We start from the raw sequence: 24,044 nt of genomic DNA, 5'->3' as shown, positions 1-24,044 counted from the left end.
CGAGAAAAGCCGATTAGCCGACTAGAGCGCACTCGAGACCGGAACGGGAGGAACGGAAATTCAATTCCGGCCATTGTTGCGAGATATATCCGCGGGAGTCTAATGCCTCTTATGGTCCGAAGATAAAGCGGAACGGTCGCGCGAACGGGGTGATTTTTTTTGCTCGACGAAAAGTCGTTCAGCGAGGCTCGTGGCGCAGGTTTTTTTTCAGCGGCTGCGAAATAATTAAGGACTGGCCTCGAGGGGATGGAGGATCGTGGTCGTGACCTTGTTCGAGCGAATGCTTTCTCGCGACGCGAAAACCTCCACGGGCAAGATGCACTTGACATTTTCGCGATGCTCGTGTGTCATCGACGAAACATCACGTATTTCTGCTTTAACCACCCCGCGTCGCGATTCATCGCGACGATTGCGCAATAGGAATTAATCAATTTACATTTAACTTCGTATCATCGCACAGATTTGTCTGAAGAAATGGAAATGGCTAGAAATACAGTTTATTAATATCGCTCGCATTTTGTTCAATTCGAGATGCCATTTTCTCCGCCAAGCGCACCCCGAATTTCGACTAAAGAGTATCGCAGCCTCGCACGCGAACGAAACAACGGATCGATGCAAAGTGCTATGCAAACATTCTACCTACGCTTCAACAAGGCCAAGAGTTAAATACCTCGTTCGCCTTGTTTGCACTAGCACACGATCCTAAACTGAGAGAGAGAGAGAGAGAGAGAGAGAGAGAGAGGCCACACTGGGTCCACACGATTCCTTTAATAGAATCTTTTGGACGCCATCCAAGGCCCAATTTCTATTTTCGTCCGATCCTCGAGCTGCGCGATATTACTTCCGTTTCGTCCCTCGTCCGTGGCCTGTAACGGTAACGCGGACATCCGTGTACGTGGAAGTGATTCTTTGAGCTCTCGACGCGAGAAACGACCGCGCTCTTTCTCGCCCCCTCGTCTGCTGGTTCGACCACCCCCGTGGTCGAAAGCACGGCCAGCGCGAGGACGGCTACGTTCGCTGGGACGAAGGGGAGCAAGGACCACTTAGATTGGATAGCTAAGCCGGAAAACTCGGACAGCGAGATTCTGTTCCAACGTTGAAAGCGAACGGTAACTACACGGCTGGGTATAGGATCACGTGGGTGTCCCTTTCTGGCTCGATTGGTAAGCGAGGAGATTTAATTTCGTCTGACAGCAACGTACCACTGTTAAGGGATTCTTTGCTGTTAAGAAAAGTGTCGTTGCTGTAGTATTAATCGCGTACTCATTGCTGGAAATGATTTTTAGAGATGAGACATGTTATGCGAGTTGACTAATGAGTATAGTTGAATCTTGAGTAGAGATTGTTTGAAGATCGTAGCGATTTATTCGAGCAAGATTAATCTAGTTGCGTTCATTTTTCTGGCTGGTTAATAATTTCAGGGAATTAATCTTTTCAGGCTCGATTGGTAAGCGAGGAGATTTAATTTCGTCTGACAGTAACGTACCACTGTTAAGGGATTCTTTGCTGTTAAGAAAAGTGTCGTTGCTGTAGTATTAATCGCGTACTCATTGCTGGAAATGATTTTTAGAGATGAGACATGTTATGCGAGTTGACTAATGAGTATAGTTGAATATTGAATAGAGATGATCGTTTTGCTTTTAGAGATGAGACGTGTTATGTGAGTCGACTAATGAGTATAGTTGAATTTTGAGTAGAGATCGTTTGAAGATTGTAGCGATTTATTCGCGAGCAAGCTTAATCTAGCTGCGTTCATTCTTCTGGCTGGTTAATAAGCGATTACTTTACACTGATGCGTGTTTAATGTAACGATACATTTCTGGGAATTAATGAGTTATGGAAATGATCGCGGAACAATGGACAATTACCCCAATAACCGGATAAACTATAGCGACTGTGTTACGATCTTATTAAGTCATTCTGTTAATCTATTTGAACGCTATTGCTATAATTGGCTGAGAATAATCGTCAGTAAAAGTATCAGACGAATTCTATGAAAATTCTAGTTTCTCAGAACTTTAAATTAATAAATAAAAGATTTTCCAGCTTCTAAAAAAAACTGGAACGTCGATGGAAGACGCCTCCACCCTCCGTAGCGATATTTTCGATCGCGGCAAATTTAAATGAAAATCAAACACGTACACAGACCCTCGCGACGGAGTTTGCGAGGCGATCTGTAAACCGGTGCTAATGAAAATTTCGTTCTCGTAAAGTAAACGACAACACGGACGAGGAACGCGTTCCTCGTGTCGAAGCGATGCACCGGAATTTCCTACGGCAGCGGAACTTCCGGATTCATAAATCGGCCCCAGCACGGCCGGCAGTCACGGGTTATTAAGTTGTAAACGAAAAATTGGCCCCCGCCCTGGAATGCTTAATTAATGGCCGCGTCAAAACTCCGGCTGAACTTCGTCAACGGAGGTCAGAGTGTGCTGTGCGAAAGTTCTTTTAGAAAACTTCCACCCTCGCCAGTTAGGAAAATCCAGCGCTGGCGAAGTTCGTCAACGCGATACTTCCACGGAGCCTTCAGGCTACTTTCTTACGCGACACGGTCTGAAATTCATTTGTCGATGTTGTATCAAGACGTCAGACTCGTCTCAAATTGTTTATAACGTATAAGGAATGAAATATCGTTTCATTGATCGTAGGATTCTGCGCGACTCGAGGATTTCTGCTGACGTTGAAATAATTCGATTTTAGAGAACGCACTCTGTTTGTTACTGATTTAAATAGGATAATAGAGATTTATGGCGGCCACATCGATGGGAATTAATCCGCGCAGCGGAATGATGCGCGTCTTCGAGGCTTCCTCCAAGTTTATCGATCACGCGTTTGCCAGTCCGACGCGTCTCGCGGCAAATTGAAGCAAATCGCGGTTTCGCGCGATTCCTTTGATGTCCTGTCGTTAATAGAGCAATAAGGTTTCCGTGGAAACTTCGGTTATATTGGCGGAAGTTGCGGGAAAGTTAACATAACACGATGATGCATGTCAGCGACGGCAGTGCACATAGTTTGCGGCAAACACTCGATTCGTTATGTCGTTCGGATCGATCGAGCCCCGTCGTGATGTTTCCGAGCCACGAAATTCGATTCTCGAACGATTCTTCTTACGCGTCGAAAACGAGCGTTTGGTACGCGAATGTTAACATTTATCAGCATTATCGATAGTACTAACAGCAATGATCGATTATTAAATTTCCTAAGATTCTTAAAAAAAAGGAAGTGAAACGCATGAATTGTCCACTAGATTTCTCTGATATGAAATTTGAATGCTACCAAAAAGTACGCCTCCGTTTAACTCGATTTGAAAATCAAAACTTAAGATTAACAATTTCCTCTTTAAAAATCAATGAATCTCAATTTCGTCGAACTCTGACCGCAAAAACTCGTACGCCCGCGATTCTTCCGCACGATAAATACGAGAGGAGCAGCAGATACGAGGCTCCGTTTAGGAAATGAAAGGAACAACCGGAACCACCGATCGATTCCCGATAAACCGTGCAACCTCGATCGCTCTCTTAACCCTTCCATCCTTTTTTCGTTGGAAACTCGATCGCACGCGAAACCAGCCCTGACCAATCCCCGGTCCGTCGTCCTCTGCCAAGGCTATTTACATTGACCGCAGCCCAGCGAGCGACGCGATTAACAAACTAATATCGTTACCTGAACTCGATGAAGCCGTGGTGGAGAATCAAAGCCATGAAGTCACCCTGAAGATCGTCCCTCTCGCCAGCCAGCAGCAGTATCCCGTCCCAGGCCTCTGGTCGGAATTCCAATTCTAATTGGACGTGCTTGTACGCGGCCTTCAAGGCTGGGAACGCGAGCCATCCGGAGCCAGTGAAACGTGGCGACCTCACCTCAGCCTCTGGAACCGGAAAAAAGGCGTTGGCGTCGTTAGTACGCGACCTCTTCGTTATTATTGCCACGGGTCGGGTCCGCGAGGCGACTTAACGCCGCTGGCAGGCGTAACGCGCTTCGCAAATTGCGCGATTCGTCCCGGATTAATTCACGTTCCCATCCCTCGAGGGATGGCACGATCTTATCAACTTGTCGACGCTTCCGTCCGCGATTTACAGCGACGATTCAGCCGACGCTTGTAAGTGCCGTCCGCGCGGGAGTTTGCTCTCTAGCTTCTGAGCAATCTAAGGCCGTTCGCGTGTAATTTACCATTCTTGTTTTGCCGTAATTTAGTGTTATTGTCCCGGGCGTCGCGTTGTTGCCCCTGGGATTCCATCCCCGGCGTTCAGATCGGCTAAGGATAACGGACTTTGACTTGAACGAGAGAACGGTCGGATTAATCCTACGTGCACGGGTATTTATAACGTAATTCTCCGCTGCACACTGTTGCATCCAATTACACCCTGGCCCGGGGAATCTAATGGTTTCGCTTGTCATTTAGCTATTGTGTTACCACCGTGATACACCGGGTATTCGTTTAATAATCTCTCGTTTTCATTACGACGTAATGGAATCTCTTAAATTACTCTATGCTTCGCGCGAATATCGCGCGAGAGAAGTGTCGTACAGCGAATGCGTAAGCATGAATACGCTCGAACCCTCCGTCTGGCCATTTACATTCGTATTTCACTTAAACGCTTCTTACATCGATTCACTCTCACGATTAGATTCGATCGAACCTCAATCTTCGATACGATGGACGATCAGTTTCCAGACTATCATCTAAATTACTGATTCTTTTTAAACAAAAATAGAAATTTCAAGGAGAATATACGATTTCTCTGAGAAGAGCGGAACACGAAACGAAGGTAAAGGATCGCTTCTCAGGCAACAGCCCATCTTTCGCCGTCCATTTATTCCGATCTAATTAATTGCGCCATATATCGATAAACCCGGGACTGCCAAAGCGGCGGCTTCGTCTTCACCCCTTTCTCTCCATCGAGGTATCCGGGAGTGGAACGAAGAAATATGGTTTCGAGCAGGGGCTGGCCAAGACGGGGATAGACAGAAAGCTGGGAATCGAGAATTCCAGGTACGTGCGAGGCTTAAGGAACGTTCTTCACCCTGGTCGAGCGCGGTACCGACTATCAGTCAAGGGAACGTGGCGCGGTACACGGCGAAGCGTAGGGCAACATTCGTACACGCGAACATAAGGGCGGCTATAAATCAGCCCGACACCGGGAATGGAAAAACTCGCGCCTGCGGGACCAGGAAATGGAATAACGCCTCTTGATCTTCCGGCCCGCCGGCATAACAAAGCGTTATTCGACAAACTGTATCGCGCATTGTGGCCACGAAGAAACCGCGGTTCTCGACTTCTTCCGGATTCGAATTCTTCCATCCTTTATATTATACTTTCGTTTATTCTTCCGTTCGATTAAATCGATCTCTGTCCGCGTATCTCGCGACGTACACGAGCGTTAATTAAAATACCATACGTGGATGCATCGACTTCTCTGAACGGTTACAGCTGACTGCATGTAAATGCTTGTAAGTGCTCGTTGGGATGTCCAGATTGGGATTGAGTGTTGATATAACGCAACGAAATATATTTTAACGCAATGTTTGTCGTGATTTTGAATTTGTGGCGACCATCGTAGTCGCCATTGCACCCCGTGGCGCAGGGCGGAAGAGAACACTTAACCCTCGAAGCGAAGAGACTGGAGACATTAAACATATGTTTGAGTCCAAGCTTTCTCTTCGTCTTTGAGGGTTAAGGACGATTTCTGCGAACGTCCTCCTTTTCGACATCGAAATGAGGGGGCAAAAACAGATATAATGTGAGGAAAAGGAGCCCTCATGATTAGTGAGCTTGGAGTTGCGTACGGAGCACCCATAGCGTCGATCTTTGATTCTTGTCGAAATAAATTATTTGTTACATATTTCCGAACATTATTCAACCTCACACACGTAGGTTTCCCAAAATACTTTCGTTTATTCTTCCGTTCGATTAAATCGATCTCTGTCCGCGTATCTCGCGACGTACACGAGCGTTAATTAAAATACCATACGTGGATGCATCGACTTCTCTGAACGGTTACAGCTGACTGCATGTAAATGCTTATAAGTGCTCGTTGGGATGTCCAGAATGGGATTGAGTGTTAATATAACGCAACGAAATATACTATAACGCGGTGTTTGTCGTGATTTTGTACTGAATTCAGGGGATCTTGAATTCTGTAGGAGGCTGGAAGCGTTTATTTCAGTCGATTGTAACTGGCGTGTGTATCGCAGCGTCGTGAGAGAGCGAAGAGATATAAATGCACAGGCGGCTGATATACGAGTCCTTGAAAACGAGAGGGAGTTAATCCAATTTAATCTCGCGGTTTTATCTCAGGTAAGTCAATATCTGCGCGAGGAAATAAGAATAGCGGGGCAAATCGATTTCCCGGCTTAATTGGCTGCCGCCGCGTCCGCCGTGGATTTAGCAGTCGCGCATTGTAATTGGTCGGTTGTAACCGGATATAGATCAAAGATGGGTTCAGTCACCGGCGAGGCAACCCTTCGAGCCTGGCTCGCAATGCGGCGGTAAGTAGTTTCGTTAATTATATCTCGTTTCAATCGGTTTATTAGAGTACAAGTTCGAGTAACCTGCAACGACCAATCGATTTCTTCTGGACTTCTCGTTTCTTTGGTCGCGGTAAGAAAAACGATCGCATCGAGGGGAAGTGTAAAGTATATTGTGAGATATGAAATTAATGTCATTCAGAGAAATAAAATAGTGTTCGAAATTTTTCTTGCGAAACAAAGTCTGCCCTACATTTCCGTTGCCTGTCGTCCAAGATAACGTGATTTAGACAAAGGGATTATATTTTCCATCCCCATCGAGAGACGGTGCACCTAATTAAAGTAAATTAATGAAATATCTCGTTTTTCATAGTTGCGTGCCGCGGGTGGATTTATCAAGGGATTCGTAGCACGAAACAGCAACGAAGCACGAGCCCACGAGAAACAGATTAAAAGTAATACAGTGCACGATTATATTAAAATTGCAGCTACATAAAATGATAAGGATTTACACGACCTCTGTCTGATGCATTGTTAGCGGCGATAATTCATTTATACGCAGCGATCTTAATTTCCTCCCTGTTAGAACGAAAATATGAAAAATTCAATTATAATTGAGCTAATCTTTCTCGTGTATCCATTAATTTCAATAAGTACCCATTAAAATGTTCAACTCGTCAGTCTCGAATTGAAAAAGTTTCTTCTCGCTTCGCTTCTTCAGCGCTGCAGAAAAATACGTTTCCGTACGCGATTGTATCCCTCGTGTTACTCGAGTAGCGATAAAAGAGGGTTGTTACTGCAGCGCAGTTGGCAACGATTGCAAAGTAACACGTTTAAGCGGAATGCAACGATTAAATTCGTATCGAAACGATGTTTCGTTAATAATGTACACCTTCGACGCGGAATTATAATTGCATTTACTGCTATTGCGATTTTCACATTTCATTTGAGTCACTTCATTATTCATAGCTTTTAAACAGCTCCAATCGTTTATCGCACCCGAATAAATTATTCCCCGGCTCGTCGATGTGTTTCGATCAGCGCGTTGTTTGTTGCCGTAAATTGTGTCATTGAACGATTTTGTCGTTCCTGTTTTAAATAACGAGAGAAAAAGTTCTCTCGCCTCGTTGTCGTTGCGAGACCTGACGAGTGACGAAGATCTAATGTCCGACTTTAATTAATATAAAAATCCACGTACATCTAACGATCGACTTGTGACTCGTTGGAAGAAATATGACTTCAAAATTTTCCAACGGCGGCCGTGACACCCACTGCGGACCAGAGCGACCCGATTTTACATTTATATCGCTGGTATTATAGCAATCCAGTCGAGCAGATGGCGGGAGTTAATCGAAACTTTTCTACCAGCCGTACACAAAAGAATAACAAAAACCGTGGCTATAAAAGCGTAAAACGATTCGTACCAGCGTGTTTTGCCGTATTTTCGTGGATTTTATCGGCGATTCGAGGGGCGTCGCATAAATATCGCATGCACGCGGGACGGGCCGCGCAATTTTTGGAAAAAACAATTTCCTGCCGAATCGTAAATAAAATTAAACGACGCTAAAAACAACGAAAGCGATCCATCGATCATAGGGGCGATAGCCGATATACGGAATTATTATATTTAAAGCTACCTGGGGAACTCGATTCGAATAACACGCTAGAATTATTTATAAACTCCGCACGCTTTTAGATAACGATCCTGTGATTGCATTATCAGCTTTTATGATGCTCGAAGATGGATTTAGTCGAGGATCCGATCGATTTAAATATACTGCATAGTTCTTATTTCTTACTTATTTAGTAAGGCATTTAATTCGGGTCGTATCGTTAAATTTCCACAACGTGGAACACGATCGAGCAAGATGGTATCCGAGAAAGAGAGGGTAGGATCGTTGGATCGACGAAATTAACGAATCGACGGGATCAGCAACCTCCGCGCTTTTCTGTACCACGTGTATGATCAGTCACTTTGGCCTGGCGCCAAAACCAGTTCCTCACCGGGGCTTCAATTAACCACTTCACTTGCTCCAGACCACGAGGCGCGATTTATCGCGCGCGGAGATTTGCAAGCCACGCCAAATAGAAGGGCGCAACGGCTCCATCGTTGCGGTTTGTCGAATCCATTTCCGTCAGTTCGACGAAATATCCATTTGAAATTAATTTATGACGGATTAATGAGTTCGAGCTTCCACTTTATCGTGTAACATCGAGCAGATGTTCTAATTACACTTTCATCGTTCAATCTATATATTTATCCTTCAATCTATCCGTCTATCTTCTATCTGTACATTTATTATTAACATTATCAACAGCATATTAAGAACCATCCGCCATGATGCGAGTTCTACCATCTACGAAATGTTTCTCGACGTTTACATCCTATCTCTTGTACATATTATATCTTAATTATTGCAGCCAGAATTGCGGCTACCCAAAGTCAATTATTTTCTCTGTTTTATATTTCTCAGATTGCGGTTTATCTAAGTTCACTGTGAGTCGTTATCGATTATACACGTACAATCGAGGGACGTTAAAAATGCAACCGGAAACGAGCGTTACACTCAACGCGAGACGACTCCAACAACTTCATAGTATCCCCAAATAATTCCATCGGAACGTTCGCTTCACCCATCGCATTTATCTCTGCCCTCGCGGCTCATTTCACATTCAGTTACCCTGCGAACGAGCGCAACAAGCTGCCCTCGCGTCTCTCCTCTCCACGTTTCCGAGCGAAACGTCAAAAACAAAGGTAGAAACCGTGCAACAAAAAAAGCAACAAGAAGAACGAAACAGGGAGAAAGGGAAGAATTCTATTCGAGTCGAGGCAGCACGCGGCCCAGGGACGCTCAGAGACGCTCAGAGAACGTACCATCAGGAGCAACAACGACCGCGCGATATTTGCATGCGAACGGCCTCGCGTTACGCGGCAAAGCGCGCGAAAGCGGAAGCTCTAACCGGCTAATATGATTCTCAACGCGAAAGCGCGGTCAATTTAAGGTTCACCAAGGCGTGGCGGAAGCCTCGCACCCCCGCGTGGATTGCGGTCGATCAGAACGAATTAAGGAGATTCACGTGCTCCCAGAACCACCCTCCTGGGCTGCGAGTCGTTGTTCGAGAGGAACACATCGGGGTTGCATGTTCCGCGTGCTGACTTGATTGATCGTTTCGCAGGGCGACTGGCGGAGGCGTGTCTTTATGCAAATCGTGCGGATCAAGAAGAGTCCCCTCCTGGTGTCTACGCGGTGGGTCCACGGGTGCTAAACAGTCCTCCGCTTTACGTCGCGACGACGCGCGATGCGAATGTTAATAAGCGCCGCTTATTGTCTTATTTCGCACGCTCCAACGTTAGTCGAGACACTTTGTTACTGTTGCTTTTGTCGAGCCTTTTGGAACGCCACGTGATTTGCAAGTTGCACCAGCGACGAAAGGTTTGTGGGTGGATCTACTGTGTGTGTTTGCGTTTCAGGCTGCGTATGCGAGATCTTAATTACTGCAGCTGGTGATTTTCGTTAACTAGAGTTCATTCTTTTTATTGGTCTATGCTTCAAGTTTGTTCTATGTCCTTCTTGTGTTTTCATGAGATTCTTTTGGTTCGAGGTATTCTTATTACGTTCTTTCTGTTCTTTCTTCTAGAGGATCAGTGGATTTGACTTTTTTCACGTTACCTTTTTTGTTTCTCAGTTTTTCCATGCTTTAGATGTTATTTTGGAGTGTACCCACGGTTGCAGTTAATTTTACGCCATGCTCTTCTCTGCTTTCTTTTTTCTGCTACTTCGTAAACTCTTCGCTAAACGGAAAAATTCATATTGCTCTTGGTGAAACGAAATTCCACTACGAGAGGAGCGTGAGAGATATTTTCACGCCAGATATTCTGTAAAAGTTCCTAAACATCTTCAATCTCTTCTGATTTTGCGAGAAATACGAGGGGCTCGATGATTGTTCGCCACTGTTCAATATCGTTCGCAAAGTCGCGGAGAACCGCAGACAAGTCCTTTCCAGGGGAAATATCTATGCTTAAGCATGTACTATCGTTTCGAAGATACCTCGCTAGGGAGAATGTATAGCGGGCAATTCAGTCGCCCTCTTATTTCCCAGCGAAATATCGATCGAGCTCGAAACGACCGCTATGCATTTCCGTTTCCTCGAGGAAGAATCCCCCGGTGTTATAATCGCGGTCCATCTCACCGGAGGAGCATATTTTTTGTTCGCATAATGGGACGCAGAAATCGAGGGGAAACTCGGGACAAAGAGGATCGACGAGACAACGTGAAATTCGTTGCATCGAGAGTTCCTGTGGGTTCTCTTGTCCCGCGAACCGATCGATTCAACTACAATGGTCGATCTTGAGGCGATTCGTGTATCAAGTTATTTCATGGAAAGAAGTAATGTTCCTTTAAAGGGGCAAAAAAGAAACAAAACACTTTTAAACGTTGAAAGATATATCGAATCATCGTTATAAAGGACTAAAACATATTTGAACTTCTCTTATGACGATAATTTCCGACACGAATTTTTAACGATCAACTCGAGCACCGTTTGACCAATTTTAATCAACCAAATGAGATACGCATTTAAGATGAACTCAATTTCCAATCGACGTCTGGTTATTCGAGAATTAAAATCGCGTATCAATACTCGCGAGCTCATCTCTTGCTTGGTAAATCAACAAGTGCAAGGGTTTCTATTTGAGCTCCGCGATTAATTTCGATAATTAAAATTAAGCAAAGGTTGACCGTGCTCTGCTACATATCAAGCGATATTAAAACGCCTTTTGGATTATTCTCCGTGTAATATTATATTTCGCATCTCGCATTCGTTTTCTGCTGTTAATTACGAGCCCCAATAGAGGGAAGCGTTCGTGTTTACAGGCGGATTAATAAGGACATGTTAACTGTCCCATTGCGAGAAGGGAAAGTAACTCTCGGGTGTGTGCCTGGGAAAATCCCGAAAAATTAATTAGAAGACGGGGGACTGGGGCTTGAGCGAATGTAAAATGCACGGGCAAGAAGAGGTTAACGCGAAGAAAAAGCGCTCGAAATAAATGGGACCGGTTCTCGAAAGTGTAGCAGTAAATAAAGTCAATTTCTTTCTCTTATTCCGGGGATTCTGTACACCCGACAGTCCCGGTTTTGCGCAATTTAATTTAAACAATGTGACTGCCGTTTTTACGCTCGCCCCACGCTAATCCGGATTATCTCGCCTTCCCTTAAACCTATCGTTTCTTCCCTGGCTTGCACAGCGCTCGCGTGAACGGTACTCGACTCGCAAGGGTACAACGTGATTAAGGTATCCCGGAAATTTGACGAATTTCCAACGAATTTTAATTACTTTCGTAGTGGCGATTATACATACAACCTGGTATACCATTACAGCAACGTGTCGCGGTGCAACTTCGATTAGAGGCAAGCAGCCATAATGGCGCGCTGCGATATAACGTTGCCTGCAGGGAAACCACTCTAAAGCGAGGTGTAGAAACCTTGAAACTCAACGCATGGACTCGAACTTCGCCGTTAACTCGACGTTAAAAAATCGTTTACACCCTGTTTAACTCGAGAGCAACGACGCGTTTAATCAACGAGGGACGTTCATCGGCATTCGATCGCGTCGGTTCGCCAGTGATCGTCGTGGCGTCGAAACGTCACCGCGAAACGGTCCCTGGCAAGACCGCGCCGTTAATAACACGGCGATAAAACACGCGCGTCGAGGTTACACGGGGACAATGGGGGCGGTGGTGGGTAGACGCTGCAGGAGGGACGAATCTCGTGCACGACGCGAGATTCGTCGCTGGCGAACCACCGCGGGAGGGTAAGTGGCCGCGCGTGCACGCGTTCACGTGCTCGTGGGCGCGTAATGAAAAATGCAGCGGCGGAAAAAGAGCGGCGGATATATTTTCAAGCGACGAAGGGTCGCCGCGAACCCCCATTAATGCCACCCCAGGGGTATAATGGCGCTGAACACGGCTCGCGCTCCATTCGTCCGTCCCAGCGACCCCCGTCCCGCCGCTGGAAGTGCACTTCTGCCACGCGAATGGGACACCCTTAACCGGTTTAACCCCACCCGGACCTTTGTTTCCGGGATCGACGCTGGGTCACGGATAGAGGAGCGGACCTGGGATGGGATTGTTTCCGGTTGAATTTTTTTCACGAGGGTCCCGACCGCCCTAAAAAGGTCTCGATTCTCTGCTGGGTTTTCAAGTGTGATTTATGAGGGTTCGGGTAAAGGTAGCGGAGTTTTAACTGCTTACGCGGAGTATTGATTGGCAGGTGGCTGGGACTGAAGCGACTATGCTTCGATTTGCTGTAGAATGGAAGAGGAAAGAAGGAAGGAAAAGAGAGGGGAAGGCAGGCCCTTCTTTTTTAAATACGTTTATTGTTTGTGCCAGGGATTACATTTTTATGAATTATATAAACGCTTAATCTAACTTAGTTTATGTTCTGATTGTCTAGGTCGAATGGTTATTACCTAGCAGGCCCTGCCTTAGACGCTGGGATGTTAGGGACAGGTCAGAACTTTTATATATTGCAAAGGATAGATCATCAGGTACTTTTAAGAAAGTGTAAACGGTGCTGTCTTTCTAGTGGCGAGAGTCGAAGGGCCGCCACAGGATCAACGCGTACAGCTTCATCGAAGGGCTCGCAAAGGGGATGAAGGGGTTGCGTGGAGCGTACGAAGCTTCGAATAAATCGAGTTCTGGGGACAGTTCATTTGTTTGGATTCTTAGGTTCGCAGGTGGATCTCGAAGAGCGTGTAGCTCGAACGGGTAGCTCGTACAGCTGTTGCGTTCTACGAAGTTCCATAAATACCTTAAGGTTTCGTATCTCGTTTGTCAGCGTTGGATTTATTTCTTTTGGTGATAGGATGAAACGAAATCGATTTATCTTTCTCATGAGAAAGGCATCGTTTGTATATACGGTCGTTTGAGAATTCAATTTTCTAAGGAGAATTTCGCGTCACGCTTTCATCCTTTAAGTCCTTCAATTTTAAGCGGGCTATAAGTCGCTGTATTACGTACGTCTGTCTCGCTTTGAGAGCAGATAACACTCGAGGCATATAACACGTAATTCCAGCTCAAGTGGTTAAGTGTGAACGAAGAGTGTTTTAAATTTGAGCGTTCCAGATTAGAGTGCGCATAAAGGGGACTCGAGACTATCAGAGAAAATTATACGGATCTGATGATGAATTTCCTAGAAACGCTAGGTCGAATTTTCGTGTAGATGTCTCTTTACTTTTTCAAAAGACTATCCTTGATAATTTTCGATCTTGTAAGAATGACAATTGAAGTTGCGCAAGAGCCTTTTGGATGTCTGTGTGCGACAATGTCCCATGGAATCAGCTCTGGATCGCGAGGTATGTCGGAGGAATGAGCCAAAGTGTCAATAGAGAAGTGTCTGATCGGTGAGACGAAATTGCTTGGATTATTCTTGAAAATTAGAATCTCTACAGGAAATTCCTCGCACTTTTTCTCTAATACTCTAACGTAGGAAAGAATGGAAGAGTAGAAGATTAACCGATGTAAAGAAATTCGAAAAAATCTGCTAACACACAGCAGTACAGTTTTCTACTTCGCACAAGTCCACGTGTCTCCATTGGGAACCTCTGAAATAACTTGAAACCGATCAGAAACAAATGTAACTTCCTCTGGACGGTCGCCAAACGTCCTTTGCGTCGAGCTAACCGATCGATTTCGATCGCGATCGAGCGTCTTCCATTCAATGAACCCCATCGTCTTGCAGTGCTCTCCACGAGGCGATTTTAATCATCTTTAATGCGGTGGACCAAAGAATAGGCAGGTGGTTCTTAATACGCGTCACGTTTTACGAGGTGGACCGAGTTTACGACAGCGGGTCGACTTTATCGCCATTTTCAAAAGTTACCCCACGCGGTTCCGTTCCACCCTCTGAGAACATCTTGCGCGAGAGCTTTAAAAGACAGAGGGCACTCTTTTTACCCCGCTTCTGAACATCTTAGAAAATGTACTTTGAAAGTATACAAATTTTATAACTCTGTGAGACTTTTCAATTTGGACGGTGTTCCAGGTTCGACGAATTTATTACTAATATACTCCGAGCAACGCAAATATTAAACAACTTTTTCATCAAGAATTCAGTGGCACGAAGCGCTCCTAACTCTAACTCCTTCGAATCGATGAAAATAAACGCGTTAAATGATCGATCGAAACGTTTCGTGTGCGAAATAAGCATTGACGAGAGGCGACTCGAATAATCGATCCCATTCGTGTCTGAAAATTAACAGGTTTCGATAGAGGAGACCCAGGGACACCGCCAATAATCGTACTGCAAATCGATGGTCTATTAGAAACACATGGCGCCCCTCTTCACCGGAGAATTATTACTGGAAATTACATGGCTGCGTTATCGATTATACTATATAGGCGAGGGTGGCTGGCGTCACCCTCGCAGGACACTCCTTCGTCTTTTAATATAATTGCGAGTCCAACAGCGAACTGTACCACCCACGCGAACCAATTTAAAGGGTCATGTAAAATCCTTTTATAAATACCCACATCAATCGCTCGTTAATCTTGCAGCCTCCACGAGACGAGTACCTCACCCTCGAGTCCTCTTGCTTCGATTCCAATTAACTTTCGAGACACACTTGCCCACCTATTCTTAATTACGTTCGAATCGCGTCCACGGTGCAATAAATCGCTCTAATTAACGACTAACTATATATCTCATATTGAAAAAGTGGAGAGAAAGAGAGACGTAACGAGAACAGCCTCCGTTGCGTTTAACAGAATACGAGCTCGTGCAACACGGTTGCAACGGGTGGGCAAGAAACAGCGACGCTGCAGCCGTAGTCGAGAGAATTTTCTTCTGGCACCGTTCTCGAGAGAAATTTAATTAACAACGAGGTAACGCGAGGGACGTCTGGTGATCCGCCATTAAAACGAAATCAACGGTATGTGGCTGATGTCTTGAAATCGTTTCGACGGGGCCGTCAGATGGGGAAACGGCGAAACGGCGTCGTAGAGCGTCGCGTGTCCGCGTGTTCTATCGATTTTATAATCAAAAGAGAAAGAGAGAGAGAGAGAGAGAGAAAGGAAGCTGTGCGCTTTCCCATGGCTCCGTTCACCCACATCGAAAGCACGTCCCTGACTTTTTGTTGTAGTACGTGTCACGTCGCGTTTGTTTCGTTTAATTCGTATCGCCGGTTCGAATGGGTTTCCTTTGGAAATTTCATATGGCGCGGCTGTTCGAAGACTGCGACCGTAGCTGCGATAAATAAGCGGACGTTACTTGTAAAGCGACAACGTGCGAGTAATTTTAAGTAATCGAACGAGCCAACTTCTCGTTTTGTCGATGTAAAAATTCTCGCTCGTGCGATAACACGCCTCGACTCCTGACGTCGCCTCCGCTAATTACGAACGACAAAGTGCATGCGCGTATATTACTTTTTATTCAGAAATTTTCCGGCAGATAAATTATTAAAAAAGAGCGCGCATCGATCGCAGGCGATGCGAGCACGGAGAATTCTAATTATGCAAACTCCGTTACACCCGCGACACGCGTCCCTTTTTCTTTCCTCGGGGTTCTCGCGTCTCTCGCGTCCTCTGACGCTGCATCGAGCCCACGACGCGATGCCACGGTGTTAATTAAAAAAATGGAATTCGTTCCGTAGCAGTCTCGCCCGCGTTCCGCGAGCGCGTCGAGTCACCCAGTTAGTAATTTGATGGATTACTCGTTCGCAGGACGAAGCGGTGCCGCAGTTCTGAGTGCCTTTTTTTCGACCAAGTCGGTCTAGTGGCAAACAAAGTGGGAAAAAGTGACGAGTGCAATTGTACTGGAAAATTGCGATTTCTCCTCTCTAATTAGATAATAGTCTTGCTTACGACTGAATATACCATTTTTATTATCGCATAAAATACCAAACGAAACTAAGAAAAAGTAAGAATATTTAAAACATAACTGGTGACCTAAATGAGCGAAGCCGCGGCAGATACGTAGCCTCAACGTGTCATTAAACAGTATTAATTTAAAATAAGAATAAAAATCTGAATCCAAGTCGATTTACCTTGGCACCTTACATCGTCCAAGGTTCAATCGAAAAAGTTACAGAGAACGAGGAACCAAAGAACGTTCCACTCATCTTCGCTACTTTTTCCGTAGACACTCGATCACCCAACTTCCGACGCAACAAAGAACGATAACGACTTTCGACTCTAGAATTCTTGGCAGAAATAACCGCCACGCCTTAACGATCGCGGTAAAATATCGGAATCCGCAATGGCGGAGGGAAAAATCCTGGCGTACGATGGCGGCCAATGATCATTGCGGAAAGGTGAAGCCGAAAACTGCCGCGTTCTACGCGGCTTATAACAGCTCTGGCGTAATTCGGAACAATTAAAAGTAACGGGTTGAAACGTTTAATGGAAACTCAGTTCACAAAGGATCGAAAGAAATTCGCGCGGATCGCAGGTAGAACGAACTTTCCTCGCCAACGAAAACGTTAATTTCACTTTGCGGTCGCAGGAATGTTCTCCAGACGCGAAAACCGCTGGAAACTGTATCAGTTGCGTTCCTACGATGCGCTACGAGGAAAGTTCACGAGACTGGAAAAAAAATCGGCTGTACGAAGTTCTCAGACCGCATCCCCTACGTCTGAAGTTAAAACAACGCGATCGACCTGGCTGGCTCTGTTGGTCGAAGAGCAAAAATTAAGAAACAGATCGCACCACCTTATTTCAGTTATTATTCACTTATTTCACGATTTTCAACGTGAATTTTTGGCCTCCTTGTCAGACGACACGAACCACAATAGAGCCCCGCGATCTTTCGATGGAATACTCTATATACCAATCTAAGGACAGCCTCGACGACGCCATAGCATCAAATTCATCGATATACGTCCACTTCACATATGTACACGACGTTAAAAACGGGGTCCACGACAGCGTCGATAACCCGTCTCGAACGTCAACCGAGCACCCCAATTCAGTCAATCAATTAAAAGGAATCGATCGTACGCGACAGCTTGCGCCGCGCGTTCACCCTCGAAAGGCTAGCCCAGCGTCGGAGGTGTCGCGTGAAAAAGGGGTGGACGTCGTTGCGAATTGAAAACGTCCCCTATCGTGGCGATGTCCAACAACAAAGGTGGTCGATTGATCACCTTCGAGTCGTTCGTCGAGCCACCAGAAACGGGCTCACCGATCGCGGCCGATTTTGGACAAGGTGACGGTAATTATTACACAGGACGCGATAACGTCTAATTGGATGGTCGCGTCGACTCGTTAGGCGTCGGAATTACGAAGTACCGTAAGCGGCGTCGGGACAGCAGTAATCCTGAACGGCGTGTACCGCACATGCACCTGTGGCGCGGTCTGCATCGCGTCCCTAATCGATTGACTATCCGCTGTGACGCGACAAATTGCGTTTGCACGAGGCACGCCGCATTATGCCGGGCCACAATGCTCGAGGATTCGATCCCGTTGTCCGACGCTGGTATCCGTTGCTTCTTCCATGCCTGCCAGCTCCCCTCCTCCCTGTTTTTGCTTGCCTCCACGAGCTGCAGGCTGAGGGGTGAGTCGTCTCTCTTACCGGGAGGGTTGAAAGTAACATGATATACTTGGTAACGTGCAAAAGAGGGACTCCACGTCGTGCTTGCACGCGTGTGCCATGTTTGCCAGCAGGAATTTTTAGTTCGCTCGTAGAGTGTCGGATGTACGGCGAACAATGGCGGAGGCCTGTTTGACGCGAGCCAAAAGAGGGGTGGAGGCTCGTTGGAGGACGTTATGGGAAAATCGGTCGAGTTAATTAGAAATGCGAGGGAAAAATGTGGAGAACCAGGAGATTTCTAGATGCCAGTGGCGAATGCAAAGGAAATGTAATGCTAAGTGATCTGCGGAGAAGAAGGAACGTTTTCGAATGTATTACTCTTTCTAGCGAAACTAAATATTATTCAGCAATTTTTTCCAACGATGTTATCGATATGAAACTACCCAAAAATCGCAAGGAAATTCTAGCAAACTGAAACACGCGACTATCCAAAGTCTATCCCATCCTCGTCTAATCAGTGGGAGCAAAACGTGCATCAAACTCCAGCCTCGATTCCCGATAGACGCTACCGGAAGCTCGCGACCACGCTTCCATAAATATTCAACGAGTCCTCGTGATTATTTCCCGCCTGGTCGCGAACTTCGACGGAGAGCTCGAATCAAGGCCTCGTGGCTGGTCCCCATAATTTATCGGTGAATGGTCGTTCGAATTACACTCGAAACCTTCCAGAGTATTGCGCGCTGATAACGTCGGCCATCTTGGTACTTACAACTGTCCCCAGGCACCTCAGTTTTGTATGCATGGACGTTTTTTTTTCCATGGAATAAGGAGTTCGAATTTGGTATTCGATCATCCAGTGGATAATGGATCGAACGAAGTTAGATACGGCTGCGAATATTTCCCCAGAGTCTCGTGAATTTCGACTACTCGCGCGTGCACGAGCGTGCACCACGCGTGTAGACGATAATCGTTCCGTCGATAGCCTTTCCGAAGCACCCTAGTCACGCGACTTCCGAGAACCCTCCTCAATTTACCTTGGCAATTTACTCTACGCTTTTTTCCCTTTTTCCCTTACCGCGTTAATGACAGACCCGATGACGTACTATACTTTGTATAATTCGTTATTAGAGAGCACGATAGGAAGTAATGATCAGGTACACGTTCGTACAGTAAGTAACGGCAAATCGACGAGGAAGTTTTCATTATAGGAATTCCATTAGGGGCGAAGTAATTTAATTTGAAGGTAAGTTGAAGCCTTGCACCATTCACGATTGCATAGATTAAAGAAAGGAGCGTTATTTGAAATAAATCTGCAATGTGAATTTCCATATCTTTCTATAAAAAGAATTATGCGTCTCAAAAATCGTTTCCTATGAAACGAATCCCAACGAATTCTGTGTTCTACCCTGGAGATTTCGAAATAGAACAGAGTTTTTCGCGCGTTCGAGACAATTTCAGCGTCGTCCATCGCGGACGAGCGGCGAACGCGCCGCGGGTGCGCGCTTTTCAACTGCATTAGGCCGGAAGTGGCGCGCGTCTCCCAATCTTCGCGCCATTATTCCCTTCCGCGCGGGTGTTCGTACGTGGCGTAGAGCGGCGGCGTCCCGGCGCTAACAGCGTCGGGGTGTTGCGCGTTTCTCTAAATTGAGTTAACGCCGGTAACCGGGGCCTGAAGCGGCACTTAATATCGTTTTTCTTACCTTTAGTCACGTTTCCGGCAAATTGAGTTTAACCGTGTTTCCCGTTCCCACGGCTCGGTGTGTATAAATAATAGGATCACCGCTCGTTCCTCCTCGAATTAACGGCTCGATCAGTTCTTTCCCTGCCCCTTTAAAAGAGGATGCAATTTTCTGAATTACCCAACGGAACTGGGAAACGAGATTCCAACGAACGCAACGCTCGCGTTAACACCATAGAATACTCAGTTAGAACTCAGCCAGAACTCGTGATTTTAATAACAGCGATACTTTCAACGGTATTAAAATCTTGGCAATGCCCCATAGAAACGTTCTTAAATATCGTTTGCCCGTTTACACGAAGATACACGAACCTCTCCACCCATTGAAAATAAAACCGATACAAATAACTCAGCAGTGCGCTCAGATATTTTTCCAGGGCCATTGCCGAACATTTCGTACGTCGCCCAACGAAAGTACCATCGAAATATCTCTCGAAAATTCATCCACTCGGCTCGATGCGGTGTACACACCGAACAGAGAGGTCCTATTCGAACCAGAGAGAGGCGGAAGCAGGGCCAGCCGAATTTCAGAGCACGTCTACTGCCGCCATAGTCGCGGTAATGACTGACCAATTCTACTTACGCGCTACGTCGTTCCCTCTGTCGCGTTAAAAATTGTACGAACAATGTACAGGCACACAGACGCGACCTGTGCGCGACTGGAAAGTTTCGTTGTTAGCCTTTGCCGTGGAAATATCGTCCGAGTGGGGAGGAAAAAAAAAAAAGGGAAAAAATAAAACCAGCAGACTGGAGAAAAAAGAAATTGTTGAAATTATTCCCACGTTATTACGGCCGCGTCGTGAAAGTCGTTTCGTGTTGGTTCTTTCAACAGCGTCGTTCCCGTTGTCGAACATCGAATGGTTAACGACGCCGCGCTATCCACACGGCGAACAGGATTAACGAACGGTGCGCGTTTTTTGCGAAACGATTTTAACGAACCGAGCATTTCGACGGGCGTCGAAAATTCAAAGGTCTATGGGAATTCGTTGCGTGGTCGGGGGTATTTTCTTTCATGCCACGCAACATCGGATGTGCCAATGTCTGTGAACGAGGCTCATAGAGATCGATGTGTCGTGCTGGTAAAGTTACGAAAATCGAATATATTATTTCGCGAAGTTATTGTGGCGACCACCGTACCCGCCTTTGCACCCCGTGGCACAGGGCAAAAGAAAATACTTGACCCTCGAAACGAAGAGATTGGAGACGTTAAACATATGCTTGACTCCAAACTTTCTCTTCGTCTTCGAGGATTAAGAAGGACGTTTTTCGTAAATATGTCTCTTCCTTCTCGATACTGAAATGAGGGGGTGAGAATAGACGTAATGCGAGGGAAAGGAGCGCTCAAGGGTTAGTTAGTAGTTGCGTTCTGAGCAGCATAGCGTCGATACCTTGATTTGTTATTTATTACTTGTTTAAAATAAATTATTTTGTTACGCTATTTTCGAACGAACGTCACTCTACCTCGTCCACGTAGGTTTCCTAAATTATCAATAGCTCGAAGCAATTATTTAACTGTATAATAGTTCCTTTTATCGATCGTTCGACTTGGACGAAGCATCGATTTCGGACGATTTCGAAAATATTCCTGACACCAGCGTCGCATTATGAATAATAAACGACAGCCGCAAATCAAGAGCAGTCTGCTAAAGAAACGATATGCATATTTTACGAAAACGTCGGATTAAATTAATTTTAGACGAGATTGCGGGCATTGGCGGGTTTATCGGAGCGCAGGAATATATGGGCCAAATTTCGTAGCTTCACCGCTCGAAAGAGTCCTTATCTTACCGTACGTGTACTCGTATATCACTTCACGCCCGCGGTAGTCTCGTTGCTCGCGTTTTGCATCGCGAAACAAGCTTAACAAAATCTATACACGCTGCCGCTATATATCAGCCAACTGTTCGCGGGCATTTTCGCGGAGGAATTGAAAGCTGCGCCCCTTTGGATTATCGATTCGATCGACGAATCGAAATTAAATCCACTCGTTCCATCTCTGTCACGCACGATCGAGGAAACAACAATTTATTTCACGCGAGAGAGAATGTAACATAATTAGCCATTACTCCTCGCGAGTTTTGCTAATGACCGCTCCGCGAGATTGCCGCCATTTTCAAAACGTTGAGACAGGAACGATTATTAGACCACTTAGCGTGCTTTTAACAGACGCATCAGTTGAAAATTTCTCGCGGGACTCGCCAAGTTATTATTCACTTTTTTCCCCCACCCAGGTTTTATTATTCGTGTTAACCAAGCCACGCACGCTCTCGCTCCTTCTTTTTTTTTTCATGCTTCGAGGCTACGCTCATTTCAGCGGTGACCAACTTTCATCGTCCCGTTACGCGGGGAGTTGTAATAACGCCAGGGCAATAAACCATGTTTATTACTCTCCTTATTATGACGCACGCAGGGGGGAAGTGCGGCGCGAAGGATCGCACGGCTGCGGAAATGGAGCTTCTGCTGGCCGACATCCTGCTTCTACACCCCAAAGAAACGATTTTCACGCTCAACATTCTCCATGCACAGCCCTCGCGTCCAACAGCTGACGATCTTTAATAAAACGAAATCATACTCAAAGGTTCGCGATTAAATATCGAATATTACGTTCAACGTACTGTGCAAAGTGTCTCACGTAGCAACTTCCTTAATAACGATAAAGTGAACACCCTCGTGGGAGCCAAATTTATATTAAAAACGTTAGAAAACGACGTGGAACTTTAAGTGGTTAAACACAGAGAAGTATCACCTACACGGTTCCTCTCAGAGGAATTATGAAGCAGAATTTATCCGCCTGAAACAAAAGGAATTGTTAATCTTTGCAGTGAAGTGCTCCATCCTCGAGTAATGAGAGACATTCAGGCACAAAGAATTCCTAGTGCAATTTTCTCGAGGATAGCGCAACGGAACAACCTCGACGCCACGGGCCAATGAGATTTTAAGTCCCATCAAAGCTAGCGTCTTTCAGCGTCGCTTTTATTTCCCCGCCTCTCGAACGCGCACACACTGCAACCGCTCGGTGCTTCCGGGCCAGCAGCTTCCTTCGTAAAAAGAAACATCCTCCTGCGGTTGTCCAGCGGAACGAAAACAATGTCCAGCCTGGGGAACCGGTATCACGTGGCCTTATTAGACATGGTCGCGAACTCAGCCGAGTCCTGAAAGACTATCCTGAACCAAGAACGAGCGGGATACTTGGCGGACAGCCAAAACCCCTGCTCTTCATGGTAGATTAAGCGGATTACTCGCGTTCCACCTTTGTTAACGTTGCTCGAATCGGTCTGCGTATCGCGCGATTCTTGTTAGACGGCTACGACCAGATAATTCTCGTTATACGTACTTAATTAGTATTTTATAAGATGATCAAGGGGTCTGATAAGTCTCTTGATATTTGTGTTCGATGGTGAGAGATTGGTGAACCAGTTGCATCTAATCAGAAGCGACTGTTTTACTAATTCTCGTTATACGTACTTAATTAGTATTTTATAAAATGATCAAAGGGTCTCTGATGAGTTTCTTGATATTTGTGTTCGATGGTGAGAGATTGGTGAACTAGTTGCATCTAATCAGAAGCCACTGTTTTACGGATTGTAACACGTGCGGTTAATCGAAAGAAATTTCGTTGTAACGGGAGACGAAGCATATTGGTTTTATCCGTGAACTGCAATTTTCTGTACCTCGCAATTTCTCTAACGGGTCTCTTAGAGAAGGAACAGGTGTGTTTGAGGGCGATGTGTTCGAGGCGGCCTTGTTTGCTTCCTCCGATCGAGGGGAAAAAGAAACATTGCTGTGTATGTGTTTACCCTGTGGCGTCTTTTTTCCAAGTTCAGATGGACCACTACGTTTCTAAGTAACGACAGCTTAATCGTCCATACAAAAATTTTGAGTCACTTTGAACAATATAAATTAACGTTGACACGTGTCACGCTATGATCGAATCTCAATTTCCAATTCTTTATACCGCAGGACAATCTACAAGTTCGCAAGGACAATTTTCTCAGCAATCGTCCTCAGATTGCCAGACGTCCAAGCCTCGAACAGAGTCTGCATTCTTGTTGTCCATGGAAGCCAGCAATTGGCCAGGCGAAATTTGATAAACGGCAGCGGCGCGATTAAAATCGAACCGAGCGCACCCCCGGCCTTTTTAACGAGAAGCCTGCGTCTCGTCAAGTTTAAATGTTAGTAATTGCTGCTCGTTTGTCGATAAATCCAATCCTGTCGGCGGTTTAATTGGTCGTCGCGAGTCTTCCTCGCGTCGTTCGTCCGCCGTTCACGACTACCACTAATGACCGCGCCACGACAAACGACGTTTTTCCATTATTCCC

General features: G+C 45.8%; 1 protein-coding gene across 1 annotated transcript in view; it reads right to left on the bottom strand.

The window, feature by feature from the left end:
* Positions 1 to 24,044, bottom strand: part of LOC143430274 (pikachurin) — a 154,360-nt gene that overhangs the window by 38,024 nt on the left and 92,292 nt on the right. The window contains exon 6 of the mRNA XM_076906376.1: positions 3,664 to 3,865. Coding sequence (XP_076762491.1) covers positions 3,664 to 3,865 — 202 coding nt within the window. The remainder of the gene's footprint in view (positions 1 to 3,663; positions 3,866 to 24,044) is intronic.

The sequence above is a fragment of the Xylocopa sonorina genome, chromosome 13, assembly GCF_050948175.1.
Source record: "Xylocopa sonorina isolate GNS202 chromosome 13, iyXylSono1_principal, whole genome shotgun sequence".
NCBI classification, from domain to species: domain Eukaryota; kingdom Metazoa; phylum Arthropoda; class Insecta; order Hymenoptera; family Apidae; genus Xylocopa; species Xylocopa sonorina.
Note: the sequence above shows the minus strand (reverse complement) of the source record. Positions and strands in the feature narration are given on the sequence as shown.